Below are 12,667 nucleotides of genomic sequence, written 5' to 3'. Positions count from 1 at the left end.
TCGTCGTCCCATTCTTCTTCGCTGGACGGCGGGGGGGGGGGGGGGGGGAAACATCGCTGCTGGACGATGCAACGCGATCCCACCAATACCGCCATCCTGGCGGCTTCCCCTCGCTGTCGGTGTCCGATGGCCACGACCAGTCGCTCATGGTTGACAGAAGATGGTGGACGAGAGAATAGATGAATGGCGCCGGCCGTTCGAAACCGTATATGTAGTTCTCTGGACGAAGAGAGCGGCGGTTGCTCTTCCTCGGAGTTCATGCTCCATTACGGCGGTTGTAATTTCGAGGCGACTTCGACCGTTCCCGACGAGGCGTTTAGGCTCTCCAGACCACTTCGCGGACCATTACGGCGGTTCAAAGCGACGAGGGAACTCCGACGGTTGCCCTTCCCGGCGACACCGTCGCTATGCACGCGGTGGGTGAAGTCGACCATGGGCTCGCCACTGGGAAAATGGGCCTCCCCAGGCCAAAAAATACATCCATCCGGCGCTAAATAGCGCCGGATTTCGGCCTGGGGAGCCCCAACGGCTGGGGATGCTCTTAACCACGTAAAGCTTCTCTTCGTTCTTTTATTCTTTCGTCTAGTAGACCTTAGAAATGTTGAAACAAGAATTTTTTATGTAATAATTAAATCGAAAAAGTTCAAATGTGAAAATTGTTTAAACTTGAAAAATGTTCTGATTAAAAATGTTCAAAACAAAAAATGTTTAAATTCGAAAAATGTTCAAATTCGAAAAATGTTCAAATTCGAAAATGTTAAAATCCAAAAAAAATATTATAAATCGAATTAAATTCAAATTTGAAACAAATTTCATATGTGAACAAATTTGAAATTTGTTCAAATTTAAAATTTGAACAAATTTAAAATTTGAACAAATTTAAAATTTGAACACATTTCAAATTTGAACAAATTTCAAATTCGTTCAAATTTAAACAAAATTCGAATTTGAACAAATCTATAATATGCACATTTTTTAAATCAGAACAGAAAACAAATCTGAACAAAATTCGAAATCAGCAAAACCAACACAGCAAAAACCAAAAAGAAACAAAAAAAACGAAAAAACCTGAGAACCCCCGAAAAATCGGAAAACAAAAGGAAAGCCCGTACGTACTAGTGCTAATGGGCCGGCCCACCCCGTCCGTCGCTTGAGCGGGAGCGAATCGCTCCCGCTATAAGCGGCGAATAGGGATTGCCGACATCTGGGATGGGAAAATAGGTTATGTGAGGATACATGGCTAGATAATGACACGTAAGGCTGGACAAACGGGCCGAGTTTTTGGCTCGCCCCGAGCTTTTCGTGGCTCGGCCTGAGTTGAGCTCGACCCGTGGAAGAGGCAGACCGAGCCGAGCCCGTTTTCCTAGACTCGGCTCTGGCCAGCCCAAAAGCTCGTCGTATTTTTTGTTTTTTACAACTCAGAGAAGGTCAAAGTAGAGAGTGGGCTGATTTCTGGCCCATGAAGAGAGGGAGCGAGGCGGTAGGTCAGTCACGCTAGCATGCTCAGTATTTTATCCATGGAAAAAAATAGCGCGCTATTCCAACACTAATAGCACGCTATAGCATATCTGAAGAACCGATGCTACGCTATTTTGACGTTATAGCGCGCTATTCGGTTAATAGCACGCTATAGTATGCTAATAGCGTATTTTTAGACCCACGCTATTTTGTTATAGCGCGCTATTTTTTTCCTTGATTTTATCTCTTCGTTCTCCCACGCAATGCACGAAGCCCCACGCGCCGCCGCCTCTGATGTCACCCCCGCCGGCTAGCCATCTGCCTCGCGCCCCACCGTCCAGCGCGGCCTCTCTGCCGCGGAATCTCGCCGTGGCCGTGCCCTGCCGTCCACGACGTCATGGACTCAAAGATGGAGAAACCCCTCTCCTCTCTGTATGAAGATCCGGCACCGGCGGTGAAGAAAACGAGCAGCGCATCGCCGGCTCGCTGCCCACATCGCCGTGTCGGCCGCGCAGCCGGACGTGACAAATCTTCCTCGTCCATGCCATCAACCTCATCGCTTAATTTGATGTCTAAAAGTTTCAGAAATTGCAAAACAGCTCTCTGTACTGACTAGCTATTCTCTGTCGCTGTTCCTGATGCTTGGCTCGCGAGCCAACTCGAGCTGGACCGAGCTAGAGGCGAGCTCGAGCCGAGCCTCTTTTTCCGGCTCGTGAGACAAACGAGCCAGCCCGAGCCGATCCACTTTAGAGCGAGCTAAACTCAGGCTCGGACCGAGCCCAGCCCGAGCTGGCTCGTGTCCAGCCTTAATGACACGTTCCAAGAATAATATTCGGCATTGTATAATATTGTGCGACACAAAATGATACACTCGCTAAGGTGTTTGAAACTTCACTACCATATATATTGTTTAGAAGATATCTATTTGGTCCTAGGCTAGCATTTTGGAAGGCTTTGGTACAACATCTGACGCTAGTCCAATTGACTCACGAATCTGATTAATTTGGTTGAATCTAAATGAGAGTGGAAAATTATCGGCCGATTATATGTACAAAACTTTAATACAACCAGAGGTGCCAGTTGTTGATAATAAGCAAATTTGGAAGGTGAAGATCTCGCCTAAAAACTAAAAGTTTTGCATGGTATCTTCGCCGAGGTGTAATTCTTACTAGAGATAACCTTGTAAAACGCAATTGGCACGGAAGTTAAATGTGTGTCTTCTGTTACCATGACGAGACTATAAAAGCACTTATTTTTCCACTGCAAATTTGCTAGATCTATATGATCAACCATCCAAATAGATTCTACCTTATACCCACCATGAAGCGTTGCGAATATTTTCGGCAATTTGCTGAATGGTGTGGATCCTAGGTTTAAGCTACTTATTATGGTGGGAGCGATTGCCATTATTTCGTCGCTATGGCTATGTAGAAATGACAAGCTGTTTAATGGTAAAAATATTTCGCTTATACAGGTCATCTAACGGTGCACAGCTACGTCCCATTTATGGTCATATCTACGGTGTATGGAGTATCACAACTTATTTATAGAGATGTTTACATGATTGGAGAATGCGGCGAGGAATATTTTTGTCCAACATGGATGACAGTGTAATCTACGAATTGACCCTCCTTCACATTAGGATATCGCAGGATCACTCGTAAAGAGACGATTTTTTTTACTTTGTTGTATCGCGTGGACCGAAACGGTTGTGTTCATCCTAACTATGCAGAGGCCAAGTGGAAAACATAAACCTTTCCAATAATAAAAATATTTCTTATAAAAAAATAGATTATAGATGAAGATTTGTGTTTTGCTAGGAGATCCTAAACGAAGAATAAAGCGGAGCCTACATAAATAGACGGTATCTTTCTCTGCTTCTGTGAATATATCAATCTCGAATGGCGAGCATTAGACAGATGGGGTGTCAATCCAGGTGTCAATCCAACTGAACCATCCGAAATCTGAATGTTCTGGTTAGGTAGTCACTCTGCCTGGCACGCCATTTTTTGTTTTCTGATAAAGAGTATATATTAATATCACAAATAGATCAATTGCACTTAGCTTATCGAACAACACATAGCTAAAAAGGAAAGAAGAACTACGAAAAAGATAAGTCCCGCTAGAGTAATGCATCTTTAAAACAACGGTATTAACTCCACCAAAACAGCACCAGAAGTTCAATCTCTCCATAAGCGACGCTTCTAAGAAGAAATCAACGCACAAATGCCATCATCGTCGATCATAGTTCTAGAGTTTTCACCTTTAAAAAGTACTCACTCTCAAAATAATGTTTTTAACAAGAATATTGCTAGACATAACCAATTAAGGTTGGACCTTTGATTTTCATCCGACCCGTCGCCCCACTTGCATGTCACTGCTCCAATCCATGAATCACCAAGCCCATTCCTCATCGCCACCTAAATTGGAACCATCCTTGCTAATCCTCGGATCTCGGTATTCATAACATTCTTCGCTAGCCTCGTGGATCGAGAACGTGCTTCGTGATATTAACAAGCCAGCACAATGCTCCGTCTAAACCCAGTAACCATTTTTCATGACAAGTGATTTTGCTGTCCTTTTCCCTAGCTTCCCTGTCCATCCTCTGCATCCTAGTAGGACGGTCCATGGATGGAAGCGCATGAATGCATGTCACCTCACGGTCTCATCACTCAGTCCTCATCTCCTTACCCACCCCGGCACCGGGCGACGGCTTCCACGTGCAACCCCCATGCCTCACAGCCTAGCCCCATATCACTCCATGCTCCTGCCACCGCGGTCACGGACGAGCGGGACCCGCGTTTGGCAGTCGTCACTCTCCGGACATCCGTGCGCGAGCCGTGCCCGTCTTCTCCTACCTCCAGACTCCTCTCGCTGCTCGCTGCACACACCCACACTTATCTTTCCAGCTCACGCTCCCTCCCTCTTGGCCTCTTCTCTTCCTTTTCCTCGTCTCTATCCAGCTCCAGCACCGCCACCTATAAAGTCCAGCAACCACCATTGATCGCGTAGACTTGTCTTGCAGCTGACCGGCCTTGAGCGCGCGCGTAGGAAGCTCACATCCTATATAAGTGCACGCACGCACGTACGTACATGGCTGCGTGGCTGTCTTCGGAGCTGGCGCGCCGTGCCGCCAGGAGGATCGCCGGCGAGCTGCGCCGCCGCGGTCCCGGTCCGTGGTTCCCGAGCTCCTCGACCGTGCCGGTTCTTGGACCGACAGCGGGGTACCACAGGGGGTTCTGCTCCGTCCGGCGCTTCGCCGGAGACACCGCTGCCGCTACCGCTACCGCCGAGGACTCGGATAATGAATTCTCCGCCGGCGAGCTTCAGCAGGTATCTGTTCTGTGCACGCTTCACAATACTGCCAGAGTACTGTTTATGCATAGCAGTAGGCTTAACTGTATATGCATAGCCATGAGTAGGGCGGCTGCTAATTGACATATGTGTTCTATAGAATTGTCGGGATAAAATAGTAACACAACGAATATTCAGATCATGCGCCTAGGACCTGGATCATGTCATCTTCCTCCCTGATTAAACAAGCTTTAGTGTAGACATCGTGATTCCAAAATTAGATATAATGCATCTAAATTTTGGACCTAAGAAAAGAAGACATGCTCCTAGATCACTTCCCCAATTTTGTAAGAACATGGCACAACGTTGTTTATGGATTCCTGACTGTTTGGTGTATTAATTCGTCACTAGCTAAGTGCTTCCTTTGAGAATTTCTATTGCTGCAATTGTGTTTTTCTCCCTGGTACAATTCTTCCACGATCTTAATTAGCGCTGAAAAAACTGTGGAAAGAATCGCAGCACATGAGAATTGTGCATGGATAGAATTGACAACAAATAGTAAAGTAAGCAGATAAGGATGGACGTGGCATTGAGTCAATGGACTAGTCGAACTTTAATCCAGGTTTAGTAAGCTCACACGGCTTTAGAAACGTGTCTTTACTAACGTTACTCGGAGTATTTGATTAATACAATCGATGTACCCTGCAAAAAAAACGTGTCTGTACTACTGATAATTTTATACTTAATTCATGTGATGTTAGTCGGTGTCAACTGATGAGACTAATGATTAGGAGTCTCTCATGGTAAAATATTGCCATTGTCAAGATGGCCAATAGTTGTCAACGGGTAAAATGGTCCAGTACCGCCACGGTTAATTAAACTAATACTAATTTACTCCCTTTATCCAAAAATAAAGATCAATAAGACCAATCCAGTTGTGCTTTCGAGTTCAAACAGTCTTTACGTGCTCTTTTTTGGCCAGCATTGTGATTGATCCAATTTTTTCCTTGCACTATGAACTTGATAATTTTGACTGTTACCGTCGCAGGTAGTAGATTTCCCTGGAGGGAGGCTTTCCTTTGTTGGTGAAATGAATTTTGTGCCAGAGTCACAAAGGGAAAGGATCAAGTGTTACCGTGTTCTTGACGACGATGGCGGGATTATATACAGCAGTAGATTCCAAGAGGTGTAATACTGTTTATTGTTCCCTGACTGGGGAATGTTGGTCCAAACATGATGGCAAATAATAAATTTGTTCTGAATCATGTCTCTTACTGTTGTCAGGTCAGTAAGGAGTTGGCTCTCAAGATGTACAGTAACATGGTCACCCTCCAGATTATGGATACAATCTTCTACGAAGCTCAGAGGCAGGGAAGAATCTCATTCTATTTAACTTCTAATGGTGAAGAAGCAATAAACATAGCTTCTGCTGCCGCGCTTAGTGCTGACGACATTGTGCTACCTCAGGTAAATTTCAGTTGACCCAAAGCTGCGATGCGTAACAACAATGTTACTTACTGTGCTTTTCTTGGCTGGAAATCGTGGAGCCAAATGAAGTACAGGGAGCCTGGTGTTCTTCTATGGCGTGGTTTCACGCTGCAAGAATTTGCAAACCAGTTGTTTGGGAATAAGATGGATTACGGTAAAGGGAGGCAGATGCCAATACATTACGGATCAAACCGTCTGAATTATTTCACGGTCTCATCACCTATCGCGTAAGTGTGAAATACTTCCTCCAGCATCACAAAAAATTATACAAGTGAGGGAGAGATTTATCATTCTTGGCAAATTGATCAGCACGCAGCTCCCCCAAGCTGTTGGAGCCGCCTACTCTCTGAAGATGGACAAGAAGGATGCATGTGCCATCACGTATTTCGGCGATGGTGGCACGAGCGAGGTAGATGAACAATCATTGATCACTTACTTAAAACTTGTAGCAAGGCCTTTCTGACAGATGAAAACGTACAGGGAGACTTCCACGCTGCTCTCAACTTTGCTGCTGTCACGGAAGCTCCAGTGATCTTCTTCTGCCGGAACAATGGCTGGGCAATCAGCACCCCAACTACCGAACAATTCAGAAGTACGAAGTGTGCCTCTGTGCTCAATCATGACTTTTTCTACAAACTATTGGTGCTGAATTGTGTTAAATCCAACTGATCATGCAGGTGACGGAATTGTTACCCGTGGTCAGGCTTACGGAATCCGCAGTATCCGGGTAGATGGCAACGACACTCTTGCTGTGTACAGTGCAGTTCATGCTGCTCGGGAAATGGCTATAACTGAAGGAAGGCCTATTTTGATCGAGGTGCAGGACAGTTCAAGAAATTTTAGAATATATGTGTTTGCTTAGAGTACTGAGTTGAAAGCTTTCAGGCGATGACTTACCGAGTCGGGCATCACTCGACATCCGACGATTCAACAAAGTATAGGCTGGCTGACGAGATCGAACATTGGCGAACAGCTAGGGATCCCGTCTCCAGGTACAGAAAATGGGTTCAGGGGAACAGCTGGTGGTGTGATGCTGAAGAGACTGAACTGAGGAACAGTGTGAGACAAGAGGTAATGTTGCTGTTGCAGAAAGGTGAATCTGTGTAACAGCATTTTCAGAGAAGACCTTCTGAATCTGTCACTCATTTCTGTACAGATTCTTCAAGCCATTCAGGTGGCTGAGAGGATCCCTAAGCACGGGCTTGCGGAGCTATTCACCGACGTTTATGATCAAGTTCCTTCCAACCTCCGCGAGCAGCAGCGGTCGCTGCTGGATACCATCAAGAAACACCCTTCAGACTACCCAACTGATGTCCCTGTATAGTCCTAATTGACCACATGTCTCCAATGTTGTTGTAAGTATGGTGAATGATGATTTAGGTACATAGCATTAATAGTAATTATGACCACAATAAAAAGACACATCTGGCTGCTCTAACGCAGTGAGTCGATTCGAAATGTAACAATTGTATATGTGGCATGATTCAACTTTTAATACTTTCAACGCTCTGAACCACATTTTAGCTGCGACGATTGACAAGCAAATGTATCTAGTGCCACTCCCTGTGAAAGGCAAATCCCATGCTGGTAGCTGTCCTTCCAGGAAGAGCACATTTCTTTCCTGAGCCCTCACCACTTGCCCTCACCACTTGTGCGATGTCGGCCTGTCTCGTGCTACCCAGGAGCAGCATTGCCCAGATCTCCACCCGGCCCGAGGGATGGATACTGTAAGATAACACCCTGGTGTACCCCAGGTCTTGCATCGCCAAAGTTTTTCATACTGTCAACCAAGACCCGTGTGTGCTGGACAAGGTTAACTGTACTCACCAGTGTGGAAATAGTGGAATGATTCCAGATATTACTATAATTGGCATAGCTAAAATCATCACGCAGGTATATCTAGAACTGCACACTGGAACTGATGGAGCAAAATCCTCTATTTATTCTCTGTAGATGTAACAATGGATTGTGTTTGCTCAAACAAAGGTTGTGTACACATACCCAACTGGATGAGTGGGGGAGTAGCACTACAATTACCATTTGGGACCAATCCAACTTCTACAATGGGGAAGGCACCTGGTCTTTCTCCTTGATAGCCTCTTGGACAGCCTTCAGGAGTGACGGCATCAGCTGCTTGTTCGTTGCGATGATGCCTGTGTCAAGATCAAGGAATCTCCCTTTCGAGAAATCCAGATCGTTTCCTGAAGCATCTGTTACTAAACCTCCAGCTTCTGGAGAACATCAGAAAGAGAATTACAAGTGAATATTGATCTTTTGATTGGATTTGTATGTTTGGAAAGAAACAGAAATTTATACCTGTGACAACGATTGCACCAGCGGCGTGGTCCCATATCTTCTCCCTGTAACCCTTGTATGGAAAGCGCAAGTAAATGGCTCCATCACCACGGGCAAGAGCACCATATTTTGCTTGGCTGTCGATTCTAACTGGGGGAGCTTGGACACCTAGTTTCTGCAAGAACTCCAATACACTTAGAATATATTCTCACGGATATAGACTAAGCAACTAATAGTTCAGATCAAACCTCCGCGATGGAGCCAGTTAAATCATGCATGGTGTGTGCTCCTTCATAGGATTCAAAGAATGAGGCATTGACTGGATTATCGGTGGAGCAAACACTAATCTGTAATGAACATAACCAAGTGTAGAACAAATTAAAACTCTAGTCTCACATTGGTAGAAATAGGGTTAGATGAATAATATCAAAGAAAAGACCTAAAAGGTAATAACCTTTTGTGGTGGAGAACCATCTAAGGACTGTACTTCTGCACCACAACCAATTGTGGCTGAGAAGAGAGCACCGACTTGATCTCCTGATGAGCTACCGTTCAAGTTATTTATTGATGACAAAGGAAGATTTGGACATCCCAGCACACCCAAAACAACTTTGCCCTCATCAAGCAATGCCAGTGCAATTGCATATTGGCCTCCTCTTAAGAAACTGAATCAAGTCAAAATGAAAATCTAGATCAGGAAGTGCATTATTAGCACGATAGGCAAAGATTGGGTTTTGCATTTATGTTTATCAATCCATTTCAGACAAATGGTATGTACAGTTTATGATTGACTGGATTATAACGAATAATTACAGTACAAAACAGGAAAAGAAGGTATTCAATTTTGCTAGGTAGCTATTGATAGAACCACTTCATAATCACATGGCTTCTTCAAAAAGAGAACCACACATAGTTTCGTTCACATTGTGTAGGGGCATGTTGCTACATCTAGTTACAGGTACCTGAATATGTTCATGTTTGTCTTAAGTGCAGCGTAGTATGTATAAATAACAGAGATAAATATTAACTTATACATCACTAAACATGAATTCATTCTAGCATTAAAAAATTAGAGCCATATGCCAGGTACAATATTCTTCTGAAAGAAAAAAGCAGTCATGTATGCTACCTTGTACAATCAATAGCTAGAAAGAAGCATAGCAAAGAAGCAACACTAGTTTTGGTGAGCGAGAAGACATTTGTAGAGAAGGTGCACCAAATGGTGTAGTGCATGGTACAACGGAACTAACATTTTATCACATTAGCAGAATGTGGAGCAATCGAACCTGCAAGTGTAAGTTATGATAACTCACCCTTTAGTTCCATCGATTGGATCTAGAACCCAATGACGCCCAGATGGACCTCCCTCAGACTTCCCGCTATCAATTGCAGCAAGGATACCTTCCTGAGATAACAAAATGTTGAAAGAAGCATCCTCTGCGAGAGTTTCATTTACAAGATCGGTAATGCGTTCCAAAATTTCTTCAGCGCCATCTTTTCTCAAATCTTCGGAGTCCTACTTAAGTACATGCATCCAATTAGTTACGAAAGAGTTACGTGTTGTAAGTAGAAATAAGTAAACAGAAACGTAATTTAGTTACCTCCTCAGCCACCATAGAAAAGGAACCAGTAGTTACTTCCATATTCAACACGAGACTTACCAATATTTGAGACCCTGCATGCATAAAAAGCAAAGTCAAGCAAACGGGGAGTTCAGAGAAACAATAAGTTTCACATATTAGTAAGACTGCAAGAACTTCTGAGGATCAATTTTTCTTGACTGTTCTTCACATCCCTAAGCCATGCTAGATGAAGACCATAACATCCACAGATAAGATAAAACCAAAGAACACAAAAAGGCTACTCAACAAAGTTTAAATTCTGGTTTAGGTATAAGCACCGATAGATCAGCATCAGAACAGAAAATGCAGACTCTTGGAGGTAAACAGTTGCGGGATCATCATGTACCATAGTCAGCTACTGTTACGGGACTTTTATCCGCTTTCGACTGAACATCTGATTGCTCAATTTCCTGTTGCACCGTCTGAAGAAGAAAGACAGAAGACAAAAGCAGTAAGTTGTAGCTGCAGCATGAAGCATCCAAACAGCCACAAAGCCATGAATTCATCCAGCTGAAAGGTTACTAGTTTGGGACGAGTGCAGAGTGCTAAGCTGATTACCATAACTACAACTACCCACACTATCCTATATAAACTTGCATTCCAAATTTGCAGACACCAAATATGATTGTGCAGTTGATATACTTCCATACACATTATAACACTCACATTCTTTGCTCACAAAATCTCAGATGAAGAGTGCCGGATATGAACTCCGCGACATTGTAAATTGATGCAGGCCCGTCGATGGACATGATCGAAATGATCAACCAAACAGGGCCCCCAAAATCCTGAGGCCCCCAAAAAAAATTCTGCCTAGTAGGTAGTCGCCTGCTGGCCCAGCTGCAGCGGCCCTACTTGCTTTGCTCCTATAGCCCAGTAGGCCACGATGCCGATCCCAATGAGTTCCAGCTTACATTACGTAGTGTGGTTGCCATTGCCGATCGTATGTTTCTTTTCTCGACTGCATGTGAGAGCGAGAGCGACGCGGCGATATTCCAGATCAGCCAGAAATATCGAATCGATGTTTAATGTTTAGCTGTCCACTCGCCCTGCGTCGACCGCTGATCTAATTGTTGTTTTGTTCAGTTGTTGATAAGAGTTTGAAGGATGCTTGTGCCAAATTTGAGGTTGCACTTAAGCATGAAAACCATAGGAATATTGACGGAGAAGAATTTTGGAGGGAGTTAATCTTTATCTCGGATTTACTTGAGAAGTCTACGGGCCCTCTTGATATTCTGAAATTTTTGGAGAACGTCCCATTTATCATTTCGCTAATGTTGCTTGTAGAATTTTGTTAACCATTCTTGCTAATGTTGTATCTGTAAGAAGGAGCGGATTGGCAACAATAACACTTGACAATGATATCTTGGAAACGATTAATTGTAAAGATATGATTAAAAAAATTATTTCAAAAAATACCGGACAGATGATACTTTTTGGTAAAGCATGAGATTCCTTTATTACTTAAGTGCTATATCCTCTTTTAGAACAAATACTTTGACACATTTTCAAACTTTGTACGTAATAGAACAGATTGTACTGAATAGCACACTCTGAATGTATATATAATAATAAAGTAAACGTATGATTTTGTTTGACTAGTTATTCAGTTTGAACAAAAAAAAAACAAGACCCTATTTTGTAAGTCGTACCGGGGCCCCCAAATCCTGAAGACGGGGCTGAATTGATGTAGTAAAACAATGGATTATACTCGGGCGTTGGTCAACACTTCCCCAGGCCGCCCCACTACATTACCCTTCCGTTACTAGTACCAATGGAACTCGAGGCTTGTGGGAAAATAAACGGAGGAACGGTCCAGCAGTCAGGCACTCGACTAAGAACGCGCCAGCCATCCGCCGCAGGCCGCACAAGATTGAAAGAAGAGATCCTAGGACGAGTACCTGGCAGAGGCGGGCGGCGAGGGAGACGGCCTTCTTGGCGGCGGCGAGCTCGGCAGCGTACGGGCTGCCAGCGGCCTCCGATCGCTGCGACATGGCGCGGGCAGCAAAGGGGAGGCGACGGCGGAGGTTTTGGAGCCCGGCGTCGGCGGAGGCGGAGAAGAATCGGCAGTAGGTGGGGAGGCGGAGGAGAGGAGGATAAGGGAGGCGAGCAGGAGAAGGAGATGGGCTTCGAGCAAGAGCGGAGGCGAGGAGCGCCTGCTGCGGAAGGCCCACGCGCGCAGCCATATTCTGCTGAGGCGAGCCCGGGTGAGCTGAATAACTTCTTTTTGGGGGGAAGAGATGAATAACATGAAGGCGGAAGTGTGATCTATTGGCCCTAATTTTGCAGGTATAGTATTATTTTAATAAAAAATCATACAGATAATCTGTTCTTAGTAATGTAGGTTACTACTCCCTTTGATGAGGACATCCTACCTCACTACTACCTCCGTCATTACCAACAGAAGATGAACCTGCTGTGAAGCTCAAGTCCAATGAAGTCAGGATTGGACCAATGACACGAGCTCGTGCGAAACTACTTAAACAACAGGTGAACTTGTTCCTAAACGA

The 12,667-nt window shown here is 44.4% G+C and overlaps 2 protein-coding genes across 2 annotated transcripts; one reads left to right on the top strand and one right to left on the bottom strand.

Moving 5' to 3' along the window:
• The first annotated feature begins 4,347 nt into the window (after positions 1-4,347).
• On the top strand, positions 4,348-7,856 carry LOC127299633 (2-oxoisovalerate dehydrogenase subunit alpha 2, mitochondrial-like). The gene is made up of 9 exons (XM_051329628.2): positions 4,348-4,791; positions 5,801-5,938; positions 6,037-6,219; positions 6,310-6,467; positions 6,550-6,649; positions 6,721-6,832; positions 6,918-7,057; positions 7,126-7,311; positions 7,397-7,856. Exons 1-9 carry the CDS (start codon positions 4,552-4,554, stop codon positions 7,562-7,564), a joined length of 1,425 nt encoding a protein of 474 aa, XP_051185588.1. The 5' UTR covers positions 4,348-4,551; the 3' UTR covers positions 7,565-7,856.
• A 303-nt stretch (positions 7,857-8,159) lies between these two features.
• On the bottom strand, positions 8,160-12,353 carry LOC127299634 (3'(2'),5'-bisphosphate nucleotidase). The gene is made up of 8 exons (XM_051329629.2): positions 12,059-12,353; positions 10,504-10,579; positions 10,137-10,210; positions 9,849-10,051; positions 8,990-9,200; positions 8,784-8,882; positions 8,557-8,710; positions 8,160-8,471 (listed from the first exon to the last, which is right to left on the bottom strand). The coding sequence occupies exons 1-8, from the start codon at positions 12,341-12,343 to the stop codon at positions 8,299-8,301; spliced, it is 1,275 nt and encodes a 424-aa protein (XP_051185589.1). The 5' UTR covers positions 12,344-12,353; the 3' UTR covers positions 8,160-8,298.
• Positions 12,354-12,667: the final 314 nt, after the last annotated feature.

Source organism: Lolium perenne, chromosome 5 (assembly GCF_019359855.2).
Source record: "Lolium perenne isolate Kyuss_39 chromosome 5, Kyuss_2.0, whole genome shotgun sequence".
Lineage (NCBI taxonomy): Eukaryota > Viridiplantae > Streptophyta > Magnoliopsida > Poales > Poaceae > Lolium > Lolium perenne.
Note: the sequence above shows the minus strand (reverse complement) of the source record. Positions and strands in the feature narration are given on the sequence as shown.

Coding starts and splice junctions, on each gene's coding strand:
- LOC127299634 (XM_051329629.2), bottom strand. CDS start 12,343: ATGGCTGCGCGCGTGGGCCTTCCGCAGCAGGCGCTCCTCGCCTCCGCT. Junction 10,580..12,058: donor TCGCCGCCCGCCTCTGCCAG/GTACTCGTCCTA, acceptor TTTCTTCTTCAG/ACGGTGCAACAGGAAATTGA. Junction 10,211..10,503: donor CGTAACAGTAGCTGACTATG/GTACATGATGAT, acceptor TTATGCATGCAG/GGTCTCAAATATTGGTAAGT.
- LOC127299633 (XM_051329628.2), top strand. CDS start 4,552: ATGGCTGCGTGGCTGTCTTCGGAGCTGGCGCGCCGTGCCGCCAGGAGG. Junction 6,468..6,549: donor ACGGTCTCATCACCTATCGC/GTAAGTGTGAAA, acceptor CAAATTGATCAG/CACGCAGCTCCCCCAAGCTG. Junction 6,650..6,720: donor GCGATGGTGGCACGAGCGAG/GTAGATGAACAA, acceptor GAAAACGTACAG/GGAGACTTCCACGCTGCTCT.